The 25,642-nt window shown below is 42.8% G+C and overlaps 1 protein-coding gene across 2 annotated transcripts in view; it reads left to right on the top strand.

The window, feature by feature from the left end:
- The window catches only part of PTPRG (protein tyrosine phosphatase receptor type G), a 765,748-nt gene that overhangs the window by 587,273 nt on the left and 152,833 nt on the right, over positions 1–25,642 (top strand). For both annotated transcript variants that reach the window (XM_068983186.1, XM_068983185.1), the window contains exon 6: positions 5,284–5,350. In XM_068983186.1, coding sequence (XP_068839287.1) covers positions 5,284–5,350 — 67 coding nt within the window. The remainder of the gene's footprint in view (positions 1–5,283; positions 5,351–25,642) is intronic.

Here is a 25,642-nt window from a genome sequence, read left to right as displayed (position 1 = left end):
AATCAGCCTGCCCTTCTCTTGATAAACACTTTAGCTTCTGAGTTCACAGTTACCTGCTAACCATCATTGTGGATGGATCATCATTGCTGCAATTCAGGATGTGCAGAGCCTCTGGTCCTGCTGTTTGTCACTTTCCCTCATAGTTGTGGTTAATGGGGTAGCCATTCGCCCTCAGCAGGCATAAATCCTTTTTCCCACATGAGGGTATTGGCTGGATATGACGTTTATAGGACTAACGGAGCAGCTGGCGATGTCGGATTCAAGGCAACTAGGTTGTCTTGGCCATCCTATTCAGCAGATGGCCAGGACTTGATAGATTGAAGATTATTAGGATCCAAGTCAAGGGCTACATGGCACAGTGGATGGAAAAAGTAAATGGCAGCTCATCTCTGAATGCAGACACACGCAGTCTGGCAGGGCCTGTCTACTTCCATGTCATTTTGCTTCCAGCAGGAATAAATGGATGTCTGCCTGTAGAGCCTAGATTATAGAGAGACATCTCTGGAGATTATCGATAACTTAGTTACTTAATTGACAGCTGGCTGAATCCTTACAGCTATAATTTAGAAAGAAAATTTTGTGAAGTTTAGGTGTCATCTGTGTTTATATAAATTTGCCCTTTTACCCAAACCTACATGTCATGGTTTCCTATATTGTTGATATCCTTATATCCAAAGACAACTTGAAAGCTTTAATTCAGAGCCCTCTGTTGCGTCAGCGTGCTATCCTTTTGAAGATGACTAACGCCGTGAAAGCTGCTCTGAATTGGAAGTGCCCGAAGCGACCTTATGCAAGGAGAGCAGGAAAGGACTGCTCTCCGGGAAAGCGGTGTCTATTTCTCCTCGTCCATTCTAGGCTCATTTGTGCAATTGCTGCCTTCTCCATATTACTGCATAACTTCTTTGACTCTAAAGTGGAAGGAAGCAAATTTCAAAAGCAAGGAAAACTCCTCGTGTGGTTTTAGCGGGAGCGGCATATTACAAAATGGAATGGATGTCAAATAAATTTGCATCTTTTGAAAATTGAACTCAAGGAGGTATTATTGCTTTTAGAGCCAAGTGCATTAAGAAGTGTCAGGGATAAGATGGCTGGTGTTTGACATTCATTTACATTTGAGTGTTTGGGTCAGGTTGTTACCCAGTCCTATGCAGCCCACATGAATGGTTGCATTTGGACTCAGCATTATATTCCAAGCTTCATACATTGCATTCTCATAACGTGATGAGATTGGGGATTTCCCTGGTGATCTGGTGGCTAAGACTCTGAGCTCCTAATCAGGAGGCCTGGTTCAATCCATGGTCAAGAAACTAGATCCTACATGTCAACAAGTGAAAGATCCTGCCTGCCACAGCTAAGCCCTGGTGCAACCAAATAAATAAATAAAATTGAAAAAAAATTAAATTTATCATTAAAAAAACCATGAGATTGTATCCCCATGTCACAGATGAAGGCACTGAAGCTCTAAGATTTCCATCTTCCCCCATCTCTTGGCCTCTTCTATCCTGGGCAGAGATCAGAAGTTACCTCGTACACCTTCTCTGAAGGCATATTTCAGAGCTTCCCAAATTGCTAAGCTAATGTCTCTGAATTTTTTTTGAGTGGCACATTGCTTGAAGCAGTGAGTGGATGGGATTATTTGTTAGGCTTATGCCTTCTGGAACAAACCCACGTATTAATATGCTCTTAGGATTCTAATCCTGATTTTTAAATCCAAGACATGAACTGGAAAGTAGGTTCTGTATTATTAGTAAGTTACTTTGACCATCCAGTAATCTTCATTTTTCTCCCTCTTTCTGTCCATCTTCTAAACCTCAACCATATAAACCAGCAATAGAGGCTGTGTAGGTAAATGGACATTGTAGAAGCCTTTTCATTTTCAGCATTGCTTAGAATCTAGGGTCAGGCTCTTGAGCCTGAATGAGACCAGTCTTGAGTAATCAAACACAGAGTTAGTGGAGTCAGAAGCAACCAGAAATTGAAGGTGGATTAGGGTCCCAGATAATTTTCTTTTTTCATGGGCTACAACATTATTGATGGATGTAAGTCACAGGGGATTAGAACACTTTCTTTGAAGTTTCACATCATCTGATAAGGCTAAATGCATTAAAGGGTTCCCCTGAGTACAGAACATACCCCTATTATTGGGATCAAAAATCAGAGTATCCAGGGGACATTCCTGGTGGTCCAATGGTTAAGACCCCATGCTTCCAGTGCAGAGGGTGCAGGGTCCATCCCTGGTTAGGGCACCAAGATCCCACATTATGCAGGGTGTGGCCAAAAAATAGAAGAAAAAAAATCAGAGTATCTGTTAAATGTTGCCACAGTGGAAGAGGGGTAACACCATTTTGTAGAAGCACAGGAGTTGATCAGGTTGATGGTAAATGTTGTGTCTTGTGATGTGAGATCTCATTGAGAAACCATCCAGATAAGCCATAAATAGGCAAAGTGTATTAATTAAGAAAATGGTTGGTATCATAGCCTACCCCCCATCTTCCACCTCTGTACACAGTCATGAAACTCAGGTAAATGTTGCTCTTTAGTAAATGATCCCAGTTAGTTAAAACAACAATCATCTTGTTACTTTCTGATTCCCTAGATGAGCTGGTTGGTGATTCTGGTCAAGGCCAGCTTGGCTGGTCTCTGCAGACTGCAGGTGGTCCTTCTAAGGCTGGATGGTCTCAAATAGACTTACTCTGCTGTCTGCCCATTGGCCTCTGTCTAGGATGGCTTCAGCTGAGACTGTGCGTGTCCGTTCCTGTGGTCTCTTGACCTCTCTTGTTTCTAGCCTGGCGTTCCTCACCTGGGGGTTTCCAGATTTCAAAGATTAACAAGACAGTATAAACCCTTGCACCCGAGTGCCTATATAAGCCTCTCTCTGCATCATGCCTGCTGATGTCTTTTTGGCCAAAGCAAATGTGGTCAAGCCCAGTTTCAAAGAGTAGAGAAATTGATCTGCGCTCTTGATGAGAGGAGTAGAAAACCACCTTTCCAAGGTGTGTGTGACAGTGAAGGCAGGAGTTGGTGGCCATTTGCCATTTTCCACATGCGTTAGAATAACTTTGAGTAGTTGAACTGGCATTAACATGTCCAGCAGCCTGAATCTGGACAAGGGAGAAGGGGACCATGTTTTTGTCTCTAACTTCAATTTGATACGAGGTGTTTGTCTGGAGTCTTGCTTTATTCTATCACTCTTAAAGTTTGGCCATTCACTGATAGACTCTCTTATCTTGCGTTCTTGAATTGTGTTTCCATTTTGGTTAAGTTTTTAAAATGTTTGATTAGTCTATGCTGTGGTGCGATTATGGTTTTTTTTTTCATTGTGTGGTGTTCCGTGGATGTTTGCCTTTCAGGAATGTCTTGTTCTACGACCAGTGTATTAAACCCCTGGTTTGAGCTTCCTCTCAGGCTATTTTGGAGGTAACACTCATGACAGCTTCCGGAATTCTACCACTGTGCTCTGATACAGTGATCCCTTTTTTTTTTTTTTAATACTTGTAGTCTTTTTGATGTAGCACCAAATTCCACCTCATTTTATTGGTCTATAAACATAACCCCATACACAGTGACAACTGTGTTTGAATTTAGTCGTAACTCAGGGCTCCAGACGTTAATATGTAATCACTGTTAACTCAGAGCATCCATTCTGCATTTCTGTCTCAACGTAATGCATGGCTGGAATCATGGGCTAGTTAATTCCTTGCATTTTTCTGAATGTTATTGGATGTTTAGAGCAGCCCTGCCTCTACCCCCTTGATGCTCATAGCCCCACCTCCTCTACCCTTACTCATAACAACCAACAGTGTCTGCAGACATGATTACATGGCCCCTGGGTGGGAATGGGGAGATAGGTAAAAATGCCTCCAGTTGAACCACTGCTGAGGCAGAAGAGAGAAAGACATTGTGAAGTATGACTTCTATTAGAGAGCAAACTAGGATTGGCAACCAGACAAGCAGAATTGTAAGGGAGGAAGAGGTGCACTCATTTTTTCGGTCACCTTAAAATTTAACCTATGATGGCCCCGGATTCCCCTGGACTAACCAGGAAACATCAAGTTGGATCTTGCTACATGTTGAAAGGTTCATCAATATCTTAACTTTATTATGTTAGAAGTGGCTTAAATATAAATAACATCCCTGAAACAATGAGAAGTTTCAGGAGATACACTAGGCATAGATTATGGATTTGGAGAAACTCAGTTGGAAGAAGTTCAGTATACACAAAAGCAGAGAAAATCATATCATGGCCCTTCTGATTCAAATGCCCTAAGATCCTAAATGTGATTAATGGCCAGTCCTGATGCGTTTGTACCCTGCTTGCTTCCCCTGCTACCCATTGCTGAATTCTTTGGAAGCAAAGATCATTTCATTTGTTGCTATTTGAATATGTGTCTCAAAGAAAGAACTTAAAAACCAAAATTATAACATGCTGGTAAAATTTTAATCTTTTGGAAAAGAGAAGATTGAGAGTTATGCTAAGCAGTATCAGAAGTTAAGGGGAAAGTATTTGAGTCAGGATCAAAGAAGCTTGACATTTGAGGGGATTAAAAACTCCAGGAGGAGGAGAAGGGCTGTTCCCTGGTGGTTTAATGATTAGGATTGGCGCTTCCACTGCTGTGGCCTGCATTCAGTCCTTGGTCTGCGAACTGAAATATCCGGCAAACTGCAACACGGCCAAAATTTTAAAAAGAAAGAAAGGGAAAAAAAAAAGAAAGCTCCAGGGGGGAATCAAGGTTGGAGACACTGTCTCTTTGAGCTCCTTTCCTCTCTATATTTGCCCTGCCTGAGTGACTCTTAGAAATGCCTCTTTGAGCATAAGTTAAGGCACATGGGACTGGGATCCTTAAAAAGGAGAGAAGGCTGGCAGGGAACAAATCCATTTTCAAAAAAGAAGAGAAAAAAAATCACAAAAAGGTATTGAAATATTCGGTCAGTGATGGATTGGTCTCTGATGACTTTCAATGACTCTTTAGTCGGTTGGGGTCTACTTTTAATAAAACAAAGCAAGGGGAAAGTCTGCATGCTTTTTAAGATCTTGCTGGGACAACAGTGTTTCTCTCCTGTTCTGATGTATTCTGAGAAGTTTCTCTCTTTTGATTTAGCCTTCCTCACTTGATTTTATGATGTCATAAATCTCCTGTGTTTGGTGAGAGGCATGGTGTATGTGAGACCCAAGCAGCTTGCTTGATAACATCCCCCCTCCCCCTTCTCTTTAGAAGATTAAACTGAGACTGTTGTGTCTGATGCCAGAACAGATTTAACCAATCATGTTTCCTTTACATATAGGTCAGTCCAAGGGACAATTCTGCACTGGATCCTATTATCCACGGGTTGAAGGGCGTCGTCCATCACGGTAAGGCAGCTGCGTACACTTCCCTTTTTCTGGAGTGGGGAGGGCTAAGGTCTCCACCTGAAGGAGTGGGTTATCTTGCAGAGGACGGAGCGTGACACCTATTCCTCATGCCCTGATGGTGAAGGGCATGAGAGCCATTATTTGATGGGTAAAGAGCACACCCATTTATTACCTGCAAATGGATCTGGGTTAACAGTAAGCCATTTGTTTCTCTTCAGGTACCACTCAGAATGCATATGTTATAAATCAGAACCTCTTAAGAGGTACCATTCATACACACTGAACCTGCCACCTGCCTCATAGCTATCCTAAATTGATTCCCTTTTCAAGTAACTTTTCATTTATGAATTTCTTGATTTGCCTCTGAGATTTTAGGGAATAAGTTTAAGTAACCCTGACAAGTCATTAAACTTTGCTGCATGTGAACAAGTACCATCAGCTACTGGAATGGAAAATGCTGGGCCGTGTTCTGTGCAGCAGACATGTCTTATCCTCAAGCATAAGACTGGGAGAGAAAGTAAGATAGATGGGTTCTGTCTTACCCAACCTTTTTTTATTGGAGGAATTTCCCTGCAACTTTATTATTGGCGATGCATCATTACCTATGACATCAGGATCATCTAATTTCAAAAGTACCCTGTCACGGGGAGGTGTGGAGTCGAGAAGTAATGTAATGATTTGCAAAGTTTTAATAATCTAATTAGAATTCCAAAGACATTGACAGAAGTAGCATTAGTAACCATAATAAATCTCCCTTTCATCTCCACGGCTGTGATAAAACATCTTCACAGCTTTCTGGGAGGGTGTCTTTCCACATTAGCCAACTCTGCCGAGCTTAACAAACATTTTACCTACTTTCTCTCAGGGAAACAAAACCAGTTTTCAGTGTTCAGTGGAAGCAAGTAGGATTTGGGATTAATTCTTCTGCTCTTAGACCCGTTCAATCGTATAGCAGGTAACAAGAATAAACCTAGTCAATGTAGAAAAGTAAGATGACTTGAAAACACCCCATTGAGGTTTTCACTGTTGGAAATTTCCATTGTTTCTCCATTTCCAAAGAAATCCCCTCACGCAAAATTGGGAAGTAGGTGGTACAGACAGTTCCCTTAGGGAGCGAAACGCTTTTGCCAACTCTTAGGCTGTCTGCCCCTTGGTGACATGATGTTGAGAGCAGCATAGGAGGTGGAGGATAGCAATATAGGAAGAGATTTGCGTTGTACTCTGAACAGTTTCAAAAATGCACAGGATGTTGGTGTCATGGGCAACATGCTGTGTTCTCTGAGCTCTTTCTCAGAGGGTGCCCTAGAAATCTCCATTGATGAAACAGCTTCTTGAAATTCCAGCCCATCGTGTAGATGATAAGTTTGGGGGGTTCAAATGTACTGAATGATGGACAGGCCTTCCTTCCCCCTGGCTCTTCTTGTTATAATGCAATCACCCCACAAGGAATTCTAGAATCTTTAAAACAGGTACCTCTTCTCCAGCCTAAGAGGAGATGCTCCGTCAGCTGCGGCACTTGAATGTGTCTGTGGCATCTGGCGTTGTTTCCACAGTGATCAGTGAAGGAGATTCCATCTGTAAGAGAGGAGCAGTAGGCGTCCTTTAGTCCCTAAGCCCCCAGATCTCAGCAAACGCACTGCATTGCGATCATTTGGTTCATGAGCTGCATGCTGGCATGATTGTGTTATCCTTCTTCATTCTCCACAATTACCCTCTAAGAGGCTGTTATGTGTAGGGATGTGGTACCTGTTCTGGCAGGGATGCCCACGATGTGGTTTCAACTGTACTCCTAATTGAAAAGTCAGAGTAGACCTGCGAAAAATAGCTGCAAAGAAGTTCAGTTCTTCTTCTTCTTTTTTTTTTTAATTTTTAGAACTCAGCATTCATGTCAGTGTAACTCAGAAGTCATTATCCCCTGGAGGGGTGGACAGATTTCTTCTTTAACACACAAGGGAATGTGTTTCTTTTGTCTCTTAAAATCTAGAAATGTACCTTTTTTAACTTTTTATTTTGTATTGGGGTATAGCCGATTAACAGTGCTGTGATCGTTTCAGGTGAACAGCTAAAGGACTCAGCCATACGTATACATGTATCTATTTTTCCCCAAATCTGTTTATTAATCGTTGATATTTGATGAAGGCTTGAACATTCCTATTTGTGAGTGTGTTTGGTTCAACTTGAGTCTTCTGGTCAAAGGCTGCTCTTGATTTGGGCACACATGGCTGGCGTAGCCCTAGGGCTCCCTTGAATTATTCATCATGCCCAGTTATGGAACTCAGATCAAGGTTTCTAGTGTTTGGCTTTTATCCTGATTATGTTAAGTAACATATACCACAAAGGGCACCCAGACGTGTGCCAAGCTGAAGTGAGGAATTGCAAAGTCACTTCTGCAAACAGAGTGACCTAGTCTGGGAGGGAGTCCCAGCCATTCTGGGAGAGGATGCCTTCCATGTTCCAGCACAGGCCTCATCAGGGCCTTCTTGTGGGTGGAGAGTGTGGGCTTTGGAGCCAGACTGGCCTTGGTGGGGATCTCGGCTTTGCCACTCCCTAGCTGGCTCAACAGCTGCCTCTTGAGCCCCTCTGAGAAGGTTCACTTGTTTATTCCACAGGAGTGTTGCACGCCCACTCAGTCTGATTGCTGGACTGATGCACTGGTGAAGACAGACCCAGGCCAGCCCTCAGGGACCCAGGAGGAGATGAATGCCACCCCCTCTCGCCCTAGTCTGCCCAGACTGTCACCCCTTCTAGTCTTTGCATCTGCTGTTTCTGTTTCCTCTGCCAGATAAGTTCAGCTCAGAACCCCAGGTGTCTTCCTCTAATTATTTCAGGTCCTGGTTCAGATCTTGCTTCCTCAAACAATTCTTCCTTTATCCTCCCCAGCTCCCCACCGGCTCCCCACTCCCATCATTCCTTGTCATTTCACCTTAGGTTTCTTCCTTTGAAGCTCTTAAAGGTATCTGAAATTATGTTGTGTATTTATTCCTGTGTGAGTGTGTTCAGTCGCTCAGTTGTGTCTGACTCTTTGCAGCCCTGTAGACTGTAGGCCCCCAGGCAGGAATACTGGAGTGGGTTGCCATGCCCTCCTCCAGGGCGTCGTCTTCACCCAGAGGTCGAGCCATCATCTCTTGTACCTCCTGCATTGGCAGGTGGGTTCTTTACCACGGAGCCACCGGGGAAGCCCGTTTACCCGTGTATTACCTCCTAAAGTATAAGCTTCATGGGAGCAGAACCCATGTGTATTTAACAGCTAATAGATCCTCAGGAATGTTAGCCAAAAGAGAGAATCAAGTAAAGATGCAAATAGGTGAAAAATATAAAAGTGGAAAAAGAAGAGGTGGAACTAAAGGCTGCTCAGGCTTTGCTTTCATTGGGAAGAGAAAGAAGTAGGATAATGTCTTAGAAACTTGATTTTGCCCGCTGTTCCTGGGCCATGGTTGACTCTCGTTTTGATAACTCCCATCACTTCTGTCATTCTTCCAAAAGAGAAGAAACATCTGAAATTGGTTAAAAAAAAAAAAACTGCTCTTGGAACTAGAAGTGTTTTGAGCTGAAGGTCCTATGAGGGATTTGAATGCTCTGTTAATGTGGTGAGACATAAATAATCATGCCCTTCACAGAGTGTCTGGCTTGGGCACGATGATAGAGACATGCACCAAGAAGAAATCAATACGGATTTCTGTTCCAGTTCACCACTGTCTTTTATTTCGTCAGCTCTGGGAGTCTTATCTTAGAATATTAATTTCTCATTAAGTGATTTTTTTTCAATAGGAAGAATCTTACATATTCCTCCAGCTGAAATGGCAGTGAGGAATCTGGTTCCACTAGCCAACCATTGTCCTTTGGTCACTCGAGTCCCCTGTGAAGCAGATGAAAGATTGGATTTCAAGGGGAAGAGACTGCCTAGGAAGGATAAAGAGGAGAGGGAGCAGAAGTGGGTGGGGAGAGTGTTAGAACCCCAACAAAGGTCTGACACCTCCAAAGAGAGGGAAGCTAGGAGGACTGGCTGAAAGCATCTCTAAGGAAGTTTTGGCTGGGCCCTTGGAGAACCCCAGAGACAAGGCTGCCCGTAAAAGGAGTCCTCTATGTGGTCACTGACTAGAGCATCCTAACACGACCGGTCTCCCTGGAGGCACAGAGGCTGACAAGCCTCCTCACAGCAGCTTGTCTCTAGAAGGAAGATCTTAGGGGTTCCCCCATGACTGGTCCAGCCATTCACGTTTTCCTTCCAAACACGTTCTCCTGATCACCTTGCCAAAAAGTTGATGACTTGGGCCTCTCACTTTTCAAATGCGCAGAGCTTCTTACAGGCACTGCTTGCTCCTTTTGTGCGCACTTATTAAGCACCTAATCTAAGTACACCATGAAGCCATGCATAGAGAGAGAGCACAGCTGAGTTTATAGACAGTCAGGAGAGATATAAGGTTAAATATGGAATTATAGACTTTACTCAGACTTGGGATTACAGAGCAGGCATCTCAGACAAAATGACCCTTGAGACCTAAAGAGTGCGTAAACATTGTCCAGGCTGAGAAGGGAGCCTAAGGTTTCAAGCAGCACCAGCATAGAGGTGGCATGTTTGAGAGCCTGAGCTCCGAAATCTGGCTTCTCTCATGCTGGGGAGAGATACCTGGAAACCTCTTGGCAGTGGAAAGTACACTCTCTTAAGGGTTCATTTTTCTATGTAAATTGTGATTTTTACAAACTTGAGAGGCGTGAAGAAATAGAATGAAGAGAGGTGATTTGCCATTGATTTTGATCCTGTCTATCTCTTGAGCCACAGATTGAAGCACTAAACTGTATCTAATCAGAGAATTTATTTACACTACCACTAGCATCTGCTGGAAAGGAAAGAAATTGTGAATCATATTCATAGCACTGATTCAGTCATTCACAATGCTTTTTGTGTGTAAGAACCAGGACTTGTGAGCAGCCACGCCTGGTAGAAATAATTAGTTTCAAAGAATTTAGTCTAATTCTAATTTTTTCAAAACCCATTAAAAAAATAAACTTTTATGTGAATTGGTATAAAAGCCTGAATTAGTATAAAAATATACCAATTCCTGTGTAAGTATTTTGTACCCGATTGACCAGTGCTAAGAAATAGACATTGTATAATCTTTCAGTGAAAAGGGATGTATTATTTTTCTTTCAATTTTTAGATTGCCTGCTTTCTATTCTTTTTCATAATATCTACCCAAAGGAAATCCAGCAGACTCTACATACACCTCATCTAGAATGCTGTCGGGCATCAGAAGACAAGCCATTCCCTCCTGTCCATCATCCAAGAAAGATTTGAGTTTTGTGAAGGAATTTTGAGAGTAGCGATAGTTTAATTGGTGACCTTTGACTGTTGTCTTTTTTTTTTTTTTGACATTCATTTTTATTTACTTATGTGTCTGGCTGTACTGTGTCTTAGTTGAAGCATGCAGCATCTTTTATTGTGACATGCAGTACCTTGGTTGTGGCGCGTGGGGTCTAGTTCCCTGACCAGGAACTGAACGTTGCGTTGGGAGTGCAGAGTCTTGGCCACTGCACCAGCAGGGAAGTCCTGAGCTTTGACCGTCTGTTTCTCTTTTGTCATCCCCTTGCTCTTTGTGATTTCTTCTTCCACTGAATGTACTACTTTAATGAGCAGGAAGGTATCATCCTCATTTACCGGAAACGTGAGGAAGACAGAAATTGCCTCAGACATTAGGCAGAACAAGATGGCTCTTCTCTCAGTCTTCCCTTCCCGCACACTTCTGAGAAAGTTATCACTGAAAGTGCGCATACATTATCACCTGACTTTCTATTGGTGTCACACAATGGGCTCCCACAGGCTTTACTTGTTAAAACTCAGCACAGTGGAAGTTGAGTCTATGAAAGATCAAAACTTTCTTTGCAGAACACCTCCCCTAACTGACTAGTTTATTCACTGGGCTCACTTAGAGGGTATTTTTAGCTCGTCTTCTCCCTTGCTCTGGGATACTCATCATCCACTCACCAGGTCTATGGAAAAAGTCCAAGAATAGCTAGACTCAATCTAGGCACCTTGCAGAAAGGGAAGTGATGACATAAATCCTGCAGATCTATGTGACTGCCAGCCAAGGGTTTTCATTCAGTGCTGAGATCTGGTGTGTCTGTGTCTGTTCTGTTCTCCATATCCCACCTGCGAGGATTGAAGTGTCCATGATCGACACTAACCCGGAAGAGACTCCAGTCATGAAACAATCTGAATTCCTTCTAAAGAGGTGGGTAGGCTTTGCCTTGTCAACTGCCACTGCCACAGATAGACTATTAAAAAAAAAAAAAAAAACTAGCCCTGAGCACAGCACTGTTGACATTCCAGGAGAGGTACTGTGGGGACTGCAGATGGTGCAGCCTTTCCAAAGGCTGTGTAGCCTTACCCGCTGAGCCAGCAGTTCCACATGTAGGTATATACCCAGGAGAAATGGCCACAGAAGCACTTGTACACAGGAGCTTTGTCTATAATGGCCCCCAAGTGTAAACAGCCCAGATGTCCTAGAGGAGCCTAGATATACAAGGTTTGGTCTGGTCATAATGAGGGAATAGTCTACAGCGATGTAAAATGATGAACTTGATTCACACAAAAATGAAAGAGCATGTGCTGCATGGTTCTGTTTATGTAGAGTAAATAGAAGCTTGGTAGTAAGAGGCAGAATAGCGGGGTAAAGGCGTACATACACTGAATGAGAAAGGACCCAAAGAAATCTCCCGGGCAATAACAGTGTTACAGATCTGGAAAATGATTAGATGTCATAAGTATAATATAAACATTTACCATACTGTCCCCTTAGATTCGTGCATTTGACTATTTACAAACTAAAGAATAGCACATGTATTGTATGTTTATTTCTCAAAGATTTTAAATTCACAAAGATCAAAAATAATCTGGCAACATGTACCAGGTAGTCAGATATTAAAAGTCCTGACCATATCAAGTGTTGGCAAGGATTTGAATGCCAGGAATTCTCAGGTCCCCTGGAAATGGTTTGGCAGTGTCTAGTCGAATTGCTTGAGTAGTTGCACCGCTGCGTGTGTCCCCTAGAAAAACTCAGATAAAAGCACACCATGAGCTGTGTATGAGAATGTGGCGTTCATTGTTTTTCCTGACTGCCAAAACCCAGAAGTGCCTCTGATGCCTATTGTTAGCAAGCTGGATAAATACGATGAAGTATGGTCACACAACGAAACAATTCACCCCAGTGAAAAACGTGTGGAACCTTGCGGCTCTCGCCAGCATGGGCACATCTGAAAACCATAAGGTGATGCAGGAGCCCGAAGAATGTACTGGATGTTTAAAAAAAAAAAAAAGGTGGGGGTGGGGAATCAGAAACCAACACAACATTGTAAAGCAGTTTTCTACCAATTAAAAAATAAAACTTTAGAAAAAAGAAAGGGAAGACCTGGTGTTTTGGAGTGCACATGTCGGTGGTGAAAGTGTAAGAAAAGGAAATAGTGAATATTTAAAAGCAAAGGGTGGTGGTTACTTTCTTGGGGTGGGGAGGGAGAATGAGGAGGACCCCACCCTGGGAGGGGTGGCAGGTCTCTTCATGTTCAGAGTGGTGGTCAGGCCAGGGTTCGCTTTAGGATTATTGGTCAGCAGGACATTTATGTCTGTGTACCTTTCTGCATGTGTGCTAAATTTCACCATCAGAGAAGACACTGATGAGCATTAGAAAGTCAGAGATTCAGGCAGTGCTTTATTCAGGGACATATCAAGTACCAAGTGGCCTCACACCAAACAGACAGACAGCGTTTTTGTTTTTATAAACTTTTTATCATAAGTACCCCTGACATGTAGTTTATTCTCTCTACAAATTGATTGCAAGACCCAGGAAAGAACTATGGCTATCTTGGGACTGTATCATTAAGTGATGACTTTGGAAGCCAATAGTTCCTTGTGGAATTTAGAAAAAAGAAATCAGAAACCAAGGGGATGAGGTAGCAGGTGACAGGTTTGAAAACAGAAACTCCTCACTGCTAATGTGCTGGTACATGCTGGCTCTGCACCAGGTCAGGATGTAATTTGCCCTGCAGCCATCACTAAATCCTCTGGACACCCTCTGAGATACAACTCTCACGTGCCCCATTACATAGGAAGGCAAGGAAAGCAGACAGTACCTGGGAGACTTGAACCAAGGTCTTCGTGACTTCAGACTGCCTCTTGTTACTCCCAGGCCATCTCCTGCCCTGTTCTTGGCCAGGGTTACCATTTGCTTCTTTTAGTTGATTGAAGCCCATTATATAGACTTGTTGAAGGGGCAAGTGAAGAAATACTTGAGGACCATATTCTCATCATCACTCCAACACCGTTTTGATTATCCTTGAAGCAAAGAGCTTAGCCTGAACTTAATGGCTGAATCTCCTGAAAATATCTTGCATGGACTTTGGAAGAAGACATCCTAGCACAAGGAACATTGGTAGCAAAGTATACTATTAGTCGGAAATGTCTGTCTGTATTATTATAATCCAGCAGCAAGGAAATGGAGGAGAGATGAATTGATGTGATTTGAGGGGGTCTTGCCTGTTTTGTGTAAGTGAACTTTGAACCCCTTTGATCATAGTGTCCATCCATCAAATGCTTAATAAGTGCTAGTTTGGGTGTTGAGGGCAAAATGATCAACTAGATGTCCTCTGCTTTGGGAAAAATTTTAATCTCATGAGGATTTTTTTTTTTTTTTGGTTCTTACCATTCTTGTTGTTTAAGGTCAAAGAGATTATTATTTGACCGCAGAGTCATCTCATGTGTTCACATGACTATAGTTGGCACTTTGAAAGGAATTTTTATTTTAAAAAAAATTTGCTTATGGGATAATTTTAGAGAAATGGAATTTTGTTATTTTTCATTTGAAATTTGACTCTTCCAGAACATTACTGAACAAGGATTCTAGACCAAGGCTATAGAGTTCAGATTGTCATAGATTTGAATGCTGGCTCTGAAGCTTGGGAGCAGTGTGATTCTGTTCAAATCGTTGGTTCTCTTTGTCCCTGAGGTTTCACCTGGGGACATGGTGATTATGAAAGTATCTGCCTCGTATTAATGATAAATGCTTTAAGACAGGGAAAGTACTGAGAAGGAAGGGTGGCTGGCATGTGTCCACTGTCCTTGAAATCAGAGGTCAGGAAATACAATCTGTGGGCCAGATCTGGCCCACTGCCTTGTTTTTGTAAGTAAAGTTTTATTGGAACACAGCCACACCCATTCATTTACTTACTGTCTATGACTAGGGCTTCCCTGGTTGCTTAGATGATAAAGAGTCTACCTGCAGTGCAAGAGACCCAGGTTCAATCCCTGGGTCTGGAAGATCCCCTGGAGAAGGGAATAGAAACTCACTCCAGTATTCTTGCCTGGAGAATCCCATGGACAGAGAAGCCTGGTGGGCTACATACAGTTCCTGAGGTCACAAAGAGTCTGACACAACCTGAGAAGTAACACTTTCATGACTGTTTTTACACTATAATGGCAGAGTTTTGTAACAGAGAGACTCTTTGGCCTGCAGAGTGTTAAATATTTACTTACTCGCTGGTTCTTTACAGAAAAAATGTGTCAACCCTGCCTTGTCTAAATGGGACCTATTCTGGGTCTACTAATAGTGTTGCTTCATGGCAGTGGTATGTGCATTACTTACCATTTGATACACTCTACAGACATGGGCTTCAGTTTAGATTTTGCCCAAATTGCTACATCATCCAAATATATTTCAGTGGAATTAAAGGGGGTTCTGTTTTAATGTTAACCTTCCAGAAAGAAATCATTCAAATTTTCTCCCTTTTGAAGGGAAAAACCAGTGCTCTATTGTTTACAGGCCACTGATAGTTTTGAACATCTTAACACGTGACAAAATTTCCCCTTTGAAGTTTATGTTTCCAGCATCTAATTACATGGAACTTTCCTGAAGTGTGCTATAAATACCCAGCACCCTGCTCTGGACTAATTGGCTCACGTCTGTTGCGGATCCGGGAAGGGCAGATGCTTATCTGAACCCGCTTTGATCTCAAAATCTTCTAGAAACAGGCCCACTTCAGCCATTTCCACAGTTTCCTGGACTTAGGTGTGTCAGAACCACCACCATAGATGTGGGCTACTTCCATGTCTTTTCTTAGCCAAAGCCAGGAAATGGGATGCTGTGGGCTTTTATCACTAGTAACGCTGTTAACAATCATTGAGACAGAAAAAGCCTTCAGAAGTGATTCCTTTTAGGTTAGATTTGAATTTGGAGGCTCCTTCTCATTTAGCCAGCCTTCTTTATCAATATGTCATCATGAGAACAGGACTGTGGGACCCCAGGGAAATGCCCTTTTCCTGGTTGTTTTACTGGTGTGGAGAGCAAAGAGACAGTTTTCAGACGTCTCCACTGTGTCCTGCAGAAGCACTTGGTCAAGTGCTTGGGGCTCCCTGGGGTGACTTTGCTACCCTAGTCTGTGCACGTCACCTTGGTGTAGTAGAGGCAAGGTCATGTCATGGCCAAGAGCGGACGCTCTGGGTTTGAGTTTCCGTTCTGCTTTTGAGTAGTTGTACAGCCTGCACAAATCACTTCATCTCTTTGTGTTTAAATGTTCTTAGCCATGTAAAGTGGTAATAGTAACACCACTTACTGGTTTGTCTCGCGGAGCCAGTGACTTACTGTACATACTTGTGCCTGGGACACGGTCAGCATCCAGTGTCAACAGTTTTCACTGCCCTCCCCCACCCCTAGCGACAAGTTACTATTGTTACTTGGGTATTTTTTCGTTTTTTAATTGATTTATTTTTTATTTGTCTGCACTGGGTCCTAGCTGCAGCACTGGGATCTTCAGTCTTCATTGCAGCATGCAGGATATTTAGTTGCAGCAGGTGAACTCTTGAGTTGCGGCACATGGGACCTAGTTCTCTGACCAGGGATGGAAGCTGGGCCCCCTGCATTGGGACTCTGGAGTCTTAGCCACTGGGCCAACGGGGAAGTCCCTGTTGTTACTTGTTGATGTGGGTATGATGGAGACCATGAGGTGAGAGGAAATGATTGTGGATCTCTGTGAGTTCTGCCCCATCACCACCTGGCTATTGAAATAGAATGTGTGTTGCTTGACTTAGTTGGGTCATTCCAAAATCAAATTAGTGAGGGAGAAAATACTCACAAATGTGACTGGGGATAGCCGGTCCCTTCGAGGTGAGGGCATAGGGGAGTGGACCAGGAACCAGAAAGAGGCTGAAAGGAAGAAAGGGGAACCTTTTATCTGTTAACCTCTTGCTGTGTGCTGAGCTGTACCTGGATGTTTTAAACATAGAGTGTCATTTAATCTCAACAGGAGCCCAGGGAGATATGAATTCTGAACCCATGGTACAGATGGGTAAACTGAGCCTCATAGAGCTGTCTCATTTGTCCCAGCTCATGGCAGTGAAACAGTGATTTGAACCCATTGGTTTTAGACTCAGATTCATTCTGCTGGACCAGTTTTCATTTCCATCCTCGACTGTCTACCTAATTATTGTCAAAATCACTTAACTCTGGGTTTCTGCCTAGGTTTCTCCCCTGTGAATTAGGTCATTAACTGAATGTCGAAAAGAATATACACACCGTGTCAGTTATGGCCACCAGAACCGTGTCAGGGAGAGAGGCAGGCAGTGAAACTGTTCACTGGTAACATTGGGTCTTTGTCACTATATAACTGTATAATCTGTGTCGTGTGCCTTCTATTTGTTGATGGGACTCTGTGCTCTTTGGGTAGTTTCTCTTTGGAAATCTTAATGTCAGCATGTGCTTCACTTCAACGTCAGTCTTTAAATCAAAATATCACATTTGGCCATCTCAAGCTGCCATTAAACTCAAGGGGGTTAGATGTCTTTGAACCTGCGTAAAGTGGCTGTTAACCTTGGAGGGCCACCCTAGGTCCTTGAATTCAGGAGTCTGATTATCAGGTGAGCACTCTCCTGCTTAAGCCGCCCTTGCTCAGACCCTGCAGTAAGATGCCATCGTGGGAACTTCTCAGGTTTTCTCAGACCACGTCCATGGTGAAGGCCAAGGGGCATGTATTAAATTCTCTGCCCACTGGCAGAGACTTTCAGAGGCAGAAATAAGCTCCACACATCTCTGAGTTACCATTTAGTTTGCTCCATTTACATTTGAATAGGATTGCTTGTCCCCATCCCTTCTAAACACCCTACCCTTCACAAAGGAGCAAGTGTCAGTGAACTTGCTCAGTAAAAGGATTGATGGCAAAATCTTTTAGGTTCTGCCGGCCATCCATTGTGTGCTGCAACAACTCACCTGCCCAGTTTTAGCCAGAAAGCAGCCATAGGCAATGGCATGGCCGTGCTCCAGTAAAACTTTATTCACAAAAGCAGGTTCTAGAGAGGATTTGGCCTCGGGGCACAGTTTCCCTACTTCTGAATTAGAGCTCCTTAGTGACTTGCTTTGGTCAATGTTTTCAGCCCTGTGTAGTGGGCTTTTTCTCTTAGTTACTGTCCTGGGCCCCGGGGATACAGTAAGGAGCCACAGTCTTGGTATAATATAGTTTCCGTTTGCTTTTAAAAAAAAAAAAAAGGCTACTGTTAACTAATTACACAGATTGTATAGCTATGACCATTGTTTAATTAGCAACTTGTTGCCTTTATTAATGACTTTTGAAGTAATGGTTCATCTCACGATTGATGGTGACACGGCTATGAAGAAATCTAGGATTTATTGGTTATTTAAAATACACCAGCTGCTGTGTTTGTTCCTTCATTCTCTTTTCACAGTGATTGGGCATCTGCTCTGTTCTGGGCAGTGTTTTAGTTGCTGGATGTACAGGGTACCCAAAAAAGATGCGGTATTTTTCTCTTGTGGAATTATCCAACTCTTGAGAAGAGACCAACAGTAAATAAGTAAACACAGGAAGGAAAAGATAACAGAAAGGTGAGGAAGAAGGTGATGGTCAACACGGGAGAGGGTGGAGAGAAGTTGGGCTGCAGAGTTAGATCCTAGAGGGCCTCATGGCTGTGATGAGAAGCGTGGATTTTACTGTAAATGAAATGAGAAGACACTGGAGGATTCTGAGCTGGGCAGCGTCAGGATTAGATTTATGTCCACAAGGTTAAATGAGTTCTTCAGTCTTCAGGGAGATTTCTTCACCGGATCATATTTGTATCCGCTGCAGGCAAGGTGCCCAGAGACATGGAATCAGGTAGTAGAGAAGGATACCCAGCCTCCCTCGCACTTCTCTGTGTGATCTTAGGTCAGTTGCTTTCCCTCTCCGGACCTCATTTTCTTTATTTGTACATGGAATACAACTAGCATCCTTTGAAACTCTTCAGAACCCCGCAGTTCTCTGTGGTTCTGGGGTGACTCCTCAGGGACCCCCTTTGTGTAACCTCAGTGTGGTACTTGTTCCTTAAAGTCATCTGTCATGAAGCCTTGCCGAAGCTACACCTTGAAAATGGTCCAGCTCCACTTGGTTGCCCCATCTTTGCCATTTTATCCTCCTTTTTTTTTTTTTTTTAATCCTCCTTAGAGATGAGAGATGGCATGTCTGATAGTCACCATCCAGTCAGATGGAGCAAGCTTCATTTCTTATATTTAGATCATGAAATGAGTTCCTTGAGTCCCTCTGCCACCATCATTAATTACAATGTAATGCTCTCTAACCTCCGTGGGGGCTTCTAGGTGCCAAGCTCCTGAAGTCCTGGAGTTCTGGCCCTCAGGCTCTTTCTCCCCATTATGAGTTCCCATTTTTTGTTTTTGTTCGGCAGGCCCTTCTGTCACCAGCTTGTCTGACCCATCGCCCCTCCCAGATCACACAGTCCATGTGTGCCTAGTCCAGGCTTCACCCAGAGCTGCTGACTTAAGTTGAGTGTTTTGGCCTCTTCACAATTTTTAGCCATATTCCAGGTTATCCTTAACCAGCAACTGATTTTTTTTTTTCTCCCCCTCCTTGAGTTGTCAGATTTGGGCTCTTGAACTTTTCTTCAGTTTTCCTTTTCCTCTGCTTCACTTCATCACACACCAGGCAGAACCACTTTGCAGTGGCCTTTCTCTCTGCCCGGAATGTCCTCCCCAGGTAGGCACATGGCTCATTTCCATCTTCAGGTTTTTCAGTCAGAGGCTTCCATCTCAAGGGGTCTGTGCTTAAAACCCCATTTGCAGGACAATAGTCAGAGAGAGTCATGTGATTGAGAAATGGGTCATTCAAATATAACTAAGTTGTTGGCAGCTGAATTTGGTCTCAAACCCAGCCATGAATAGAGCAGTGAAAAAAATGTTCCAGGCAGAGTGGAGAGGCAGTGCAAAGACCCTGGGGTGAAAGGATCATGGAGTAGCCAGAGGTCCGTGTGGTTTAGCCTAAGGGTCAGAAAGCAGCAGAGGATGAGACTGCAGAAGGCAGAGGAGCCCACTGACACAGTCCTCACAAAAACTGACTCTCAAGTGTGGTCAGCATTATTAAATATGCAGAATCTCAGTCCCCATTCCCAAGCCCACTGGCTCAGAATCTACAGTATAACAGGCATCCCAGGTGATTTGCATACACATTGGTTTTCAGCAGCCCTATCATAAATCTCCCATTTAGCGTCACCTAATCCCCAGTTTTTGCCCAGTGTCATTCTCTCCCTGCCTTTCCCTGTATGAAGCAGAAGGCCAGTCCTACCCCAGTGATTATAAGCTTTTAGGGAAAAATTAATAGCTTTTCCTTAGAAAAAGTTTTGGAAAACACTGAAGAAACCAGTCCTTGGGCTAAATATTGAAGTTTGGGCTTTCTGTTCTTAGTCTATTTTATATACGTCCCTGAAATTGGTTGAGTTCTTGTTTTGAGGATTTTCTTCCCATTGACACCATCACATTCTGTCCATACTCTTTATAGCGCAGTGCCCTGTTAATTGGGGTGTGTGCCTATGTTTTCAGTATAATTCCGTAGGCCTTGATTAGTGCATAGGTCTCCTCTCTGTGTTGATTGTTCAGCATATTTTATAAAGGCTTTCTTTTTTCCTATATAACCAAAGCACTGAAAATATTAGGTTATTAACACACTGAAAAATGCAATCAATCAGATGATTATCATCTAATGTTTTAATGATCACATTTTTAATCCAATTATGCATGTTTGAATCTTTCAAATTTTCTTTAATTAAAGATTGCCTCCTGGCACTGCTATCAGAAATAAGAAATTGAACAGAATTGAGCCAGATATAATTTAATGTTGAAAGGAAACTGCAAGGATAACTGGGCCTCTCTGCATTTAATGGTTGACCATGACTTTAAAGCCCTCATACAAAATTTTCTAATTGATAAGAAAAATTTAATCATCTCCGGATATACTCCGTTTGCATTCAAATAAGGTATTTCTTTTTCTAAATAAACCTCCCCTAACTGATTATTCATATTGTCGTTCAAAATGCTTAAAAATGAAAAAGACAGAGTTGGGTGAAATGTAGACTACTTAATACAGTGTGTATTTAATAAAAAAGTCATACATTATTCATTTTTGCAATTTGAATAACTTTGAATTTAGCATCCCTGTTCCTCATCTTTTTCTTTGATGAACAATTAATTATTAAAATATAATATTGTCTGCATACAGCACTGGGATCCTTGAAAGTGGAATATGAGATTCATTCCTTTTCAATTCTTTTATCTAGTAATGCACAGTACCTGCTTATTATGGTATAATGGAATGAATGGTGGGATAAGCAGAGTGTTTCAAATATTTTTCTCAACTAGTTAAGTGTCTGGGACAGCAATGTTTCAAATTCAAATTACTAATTAGGATAAAAGTTGGAGGCAGAGTGTCCTGATCTGGATGGCTTTAGAGTCAAACTCCCCTTTATAATAGGATTCATTGTAACAAGTACTTATCTCTGCTTATTCTGTGCTTTCCTACGCCCTTAGCTAATGTTGATTCTGGTGGCTCAGATGGTAAAGCATCTGTCTACAATGCTGAAGACCCAGATTCGATCCTTGGATCAGAAAGATCCCCTGGAGAAGGAAATGGCAACCCACTCCAGTACTATTGCCTGAAAAATCCCATGGACAGAGGAGCCTGGTAGGCTACAGTCCATGGGGTCGCAAAGAGTCCACTGAGCAACTCCACTTTAACTAATGTTGATTCATGTAATACTGTCCTGATAAGATAAGCCTTCAGATGAGTCACTGTTATAAACCCATTTTACAGATGAGGAAACAGTTGCAGAAAGATTAAAGTAACTTGTCTTAGGCAGGCCTTTAGGTAGATTGGGCTTCTCTGGTGGCTCAGAGGTGAAAGCATCTGCCTGGAATGCGGGAGACCTGGGTTCGATCCCTGGGTAGGGAAGATTCCCTGGAGAAGGAAATGACAGTATTCTTGCCTGGAGAATCCCATGGATAGAGGGGCCTGGTGGGCTACAGTCCACGGGTCGCAAAGAGCCAGACATGACTGAGAGACTCTAGGTGGGTGTTAGGTAGACTAATTAGGTTTCAATTCCAGAAGCCTAGCTTTAGCAGTCCATCCATTTATAAGATGTATATTTATTAAGATTGTCTTAGTGAGGGAGTGTAAATTTTTAGATGAAAAGTGCATTCTTCTTTATTTCCAATGGCTATACTCAGAACTCTCGATCTTGAGTCCAGCCAGTTAAGTGTCTTGTGGCCTGTGAGAGCTTTCTGGGCAGTGCCAGAAATATTGGCTACCATTTCTAAAGTTGTTTCTAACAGTTAAGCATTATGAGTGCCCCCATCTTGCCAGTGGAGCACTATGGGACTGAGCAGAAAATGGAATTTTCAGAAATAGCAGTAATAATTAATGTTTGAGTTGAACTTAGAAAACTCAAGGGAAAAAGAAAACACCTTGAGAGTTAATTCTGTAATGTATGTTCATAGAAGAAATCCTCGTTAATGATGGAGGCCCCTGAAAAGTTGCCTGGCACACCCCCGCTTCTTGCTGTGGCTCTAGGATGACTTTCTAACACAACCCCCCTCCACCCTCCAATGCTTGGCTTGAAATTGGGAGTGGGCACAGTGTGGCCCAAGGACCAAGTCCGTGTCACTGTTTTTGTGTGGCTCCTGAGCTAAGAATTGTTCTCATATGTGAACCCTAATTAAGCACAATCTTATTCCTGCCTTCTCCCCAGTCCTAAAGAATTCCATTCTTCCCATTAGTAGATGTATATTTTTTAAACCATCCTCAGTTGTTATTAGCATTTGGAACATCATTAATAAAGTCGTGGGAATGTGTTTGTTATATAGCTACCTATGTAACATCTTTGGTTTTGCCTCTTGGCCTGCAGTACCTAAAATATTACTCTCTGGCACTTTCTAGGAAACATTTGCTAGTCCCTGGCTTAAAACACAAACTAATCTCGGCTGCAAGCCACTGTGCTAATAAGAATGTCATGTTTATTAGTCTGATTAATTGTCACTCCTGAGGGGTAAGTAGCCTCAGTTTTTCCATTTTACAGATAAGGGAAGTAGCTCAGAGAGGTTAAGAGCCTTTCCTAAGGTCACATAGCTATTGAATATTAGTTGATTCTGAAGCTCATGCTAGAGCTTTGGCAAAGAAAATTGTAACCTACAGTGCTCGGACTGATGGAGACTATATCAGACATGCTGTGCCTTTAAGGCACTAGTAATTCTGTTTAAAAAAAAAAACACATACAGAAACATTCAAGGAAGTACATGGCTAAGTATAGGCTTAGTAGTTTAGAGGAATGATAATAATAGTAATAATACAAGGAGTAAGAATTAGAGTGAGAATCATATCTGTCGTTTACGAGATGTTTAGTCTGTTCCCAGCTCTTTCTGAACTCCATTCTCATACTGATTGATTTAATCTTCACAACAGCCTGGGAAGGTTTAGTAACTAAGATCACACAGTTCACAGGTGGAAGAGTTGGGATCTGAACCCAGTAGAATGAGAATCTGCTCATTTCACCAGTTTCTGTAGGAATGGAGAAATGAAGGTACTGCTGAAGTTTTCAGCGTTTGGTGATATTTGCTGCTCACAGACTTAACTTTCTGATTCTCAGTGGTATCTTTGAAGAAAGAGTCCAGTCCCAGCCTCTGTGTTCTCCTTAAGTTTTGACCTTGGGTTCATTAATCCTCTTTGGTCTCCTATTTTCCCAGCTGTAAAATTGAAGAATGGGACTAGATGGGTGGTTTTCAAAGTGTCCCTGGGGTTTCCAGCTCAGCTTCCACCTTGATGGCTGCACTCTGGCTGTTGATTTGCCTGGCTCCTGTGTAAGATGGGGTTTGCAGAAAGGGTTCTTGGGTTCCCGAAACCAGCGACCCAGGGAGGTCTAACAGTAGTGACAGTGTGGTAACAATGAGTACTGAAGCCCCTCCCTTTTTTGTCCCCATCACTAGGTCTAACTGTCCCACCACTCATCTTACTGCACCTTTTTTAAAAAAAAAAACTAAATTTTAGGTGCTTTGCAATGTTTTGTTAGTTTTTGTTGTAGAGCAAAGTGAATCGTCTAAAGTGAAGTGAAGTCGCTCAGTCGTGTCCAACTCTTTGCGACTCCATGGACTGTAGCCTACCAGGCTCCTCTGTCCGTGGGATTTTCCAGGCAGTAGTCCTGGAGTGGATTGCCATTTCCTTCTACAGGGGATCTTCCCAACCCAGGGATCGAACCCAGGTCTCCCACATTGTAGACAGACGCTTTACTGTCTGAGCCTCCAGGGAAGTCCGAACTGTCTATGTATATGCCTATATCCCCTCTTTTTTGGATTTCCTTCCCATTTAGGTCACCACAGCGCACTGAGTTCCCTGAGCTGTAGGGTAGGTTCTCTTCTAATGAATTAAACTGGAAGCTGTGTCTGAAGCCCTTTGGTTGGTTTAGAACAGAGAAACACTGCTGTATTTGTAGCAGTGGTCCTGCCTACAGTTCCCATCAGTCCTTGCCGAATTTAAGAGCCCATACAGGAATGTATATGAGAGTCCCGATTCCCTTGAAATAGTGTTCCCTTTTGAAATTCACCCACCTCTGATTGGCACGGCAGGTTTTTCTGACTTATCTGTCTATATTCTTTAAAGCCACAGCCTCTTCCCAGAGTGGGTACTTTCGATGAAGGCTTTGCTACCCTGGGCTTACAGGGATTGTCCTGTCACTACCTGTCTGCATCCAGCATGCTTAACTGCAACCCTAATGTTAGGTCAGGCCCCTCGGGGAAAACTCGGAAGATTTTCCTGTCCTTCAGTTTAGAGCCCTTGATCCTCAGGCAGGTTGGTGTTATGCCAGGTTTACCTACAACACTGTGGAAGAATGAAGGTGGCAGTTTTTGATGCCAGACCCTGTGCACACTGTATTGCATGGGGCTTTGTATTGACTATTTGCACAGCCCAGGAAGTCCAGAAGCAGCAAGCAGAGGCCAAAAGGGTCCTTCTTCCCAGCCAAGCCAGTCCTGGCCAAGCACACTAACAGAATTTCCCTTATCATTAGGTGGCTGGTAACCAGGTTAAATTAAAGCCTAGACTTGCCAGCGGGTAGAGGGGTGACTCTGTTATTTCCAGCCTTTTATCCCACAGAAATTGCTTTTGTCGTTTTGATTATAGCACCCTATGATGCATTTGTTAGTTAACATTTAATTTTCCCCTTTAAAAAATGAACTGAAAACCTCTGCAGAATCAGCCAAAGTTTCTGAGCCTCATGAATAACTGCTGGTGCTTTAGTCTTCACTAGTGACCTGGGGCTTATTGATTTAACCTCTCTGTGCCTTAAGTTCTACATCTGGAAAATTGGAATATTAAAAGTACATACTCTAAAGGTTTCTAAAGGGAAAGGGCGTGATGGTGGCCTAAGACAAATGAAAGCCTGAATTCCAAACTCTGCTACATGGGTGTACACGACAGCACTGGAGATGGTAATAATAATCCCATGATGTCATGCTTCATGGGACTGTCTTTAAGTATTAAATAAATCAGTCTTTGCAAAACTCTTAGAACAGGGCCTGGCACATACAGTAAGTGTTGTTTAAATGTCTGTGGTGTGCTGTGCTAAGTCACTTCAGTCGTGTCCAATTCTGTGCAACCCTATGGACCACCAGGCTCCTTTGTCCATGTGATTCTCCGGGCAAGAATACAGAAGTGGGTTGCTGTGCTCTCCTCCAGAGCATCTTCCCAATCCAGAAATCGAACTCTCCATCTCTTAGGTCTCCTGTATTGAAAGGCAGGTTCTTTACCACTAGCGCCACCTGGGAAGCCAGTTTAAATGTCTGCAACATGTAAATACTCAGAAGAGTGCTTGGTATATAGTAAAAGTGAAATAAATACTAGGTTTTGTTCAACAAATCTCTACCAAAAAGAAATTTTCATTTTCATTAGTTGATCTCTGTTGGTTTTTTGACTTAACCCTCAGTTACATAGACC

This window comes from Capricornis sumatraensis, chromosome 10, assembly GCF_032405125.1.
Source record: "Capricornis sumatraensis isolate serow.1 chromosome 10, serow.2, whole genome shotgun sequence".
NCBI lineage: Eukaryota > Metazoa > Chordata > Mammalia > Artiodactyla > Bovidae > Capricornis > Capricornis sumatraensis.
Note: the sequence above shows the minus strand (reverse complement) of the source record. Positions and strands in the feature narration are given on the sequence as shown.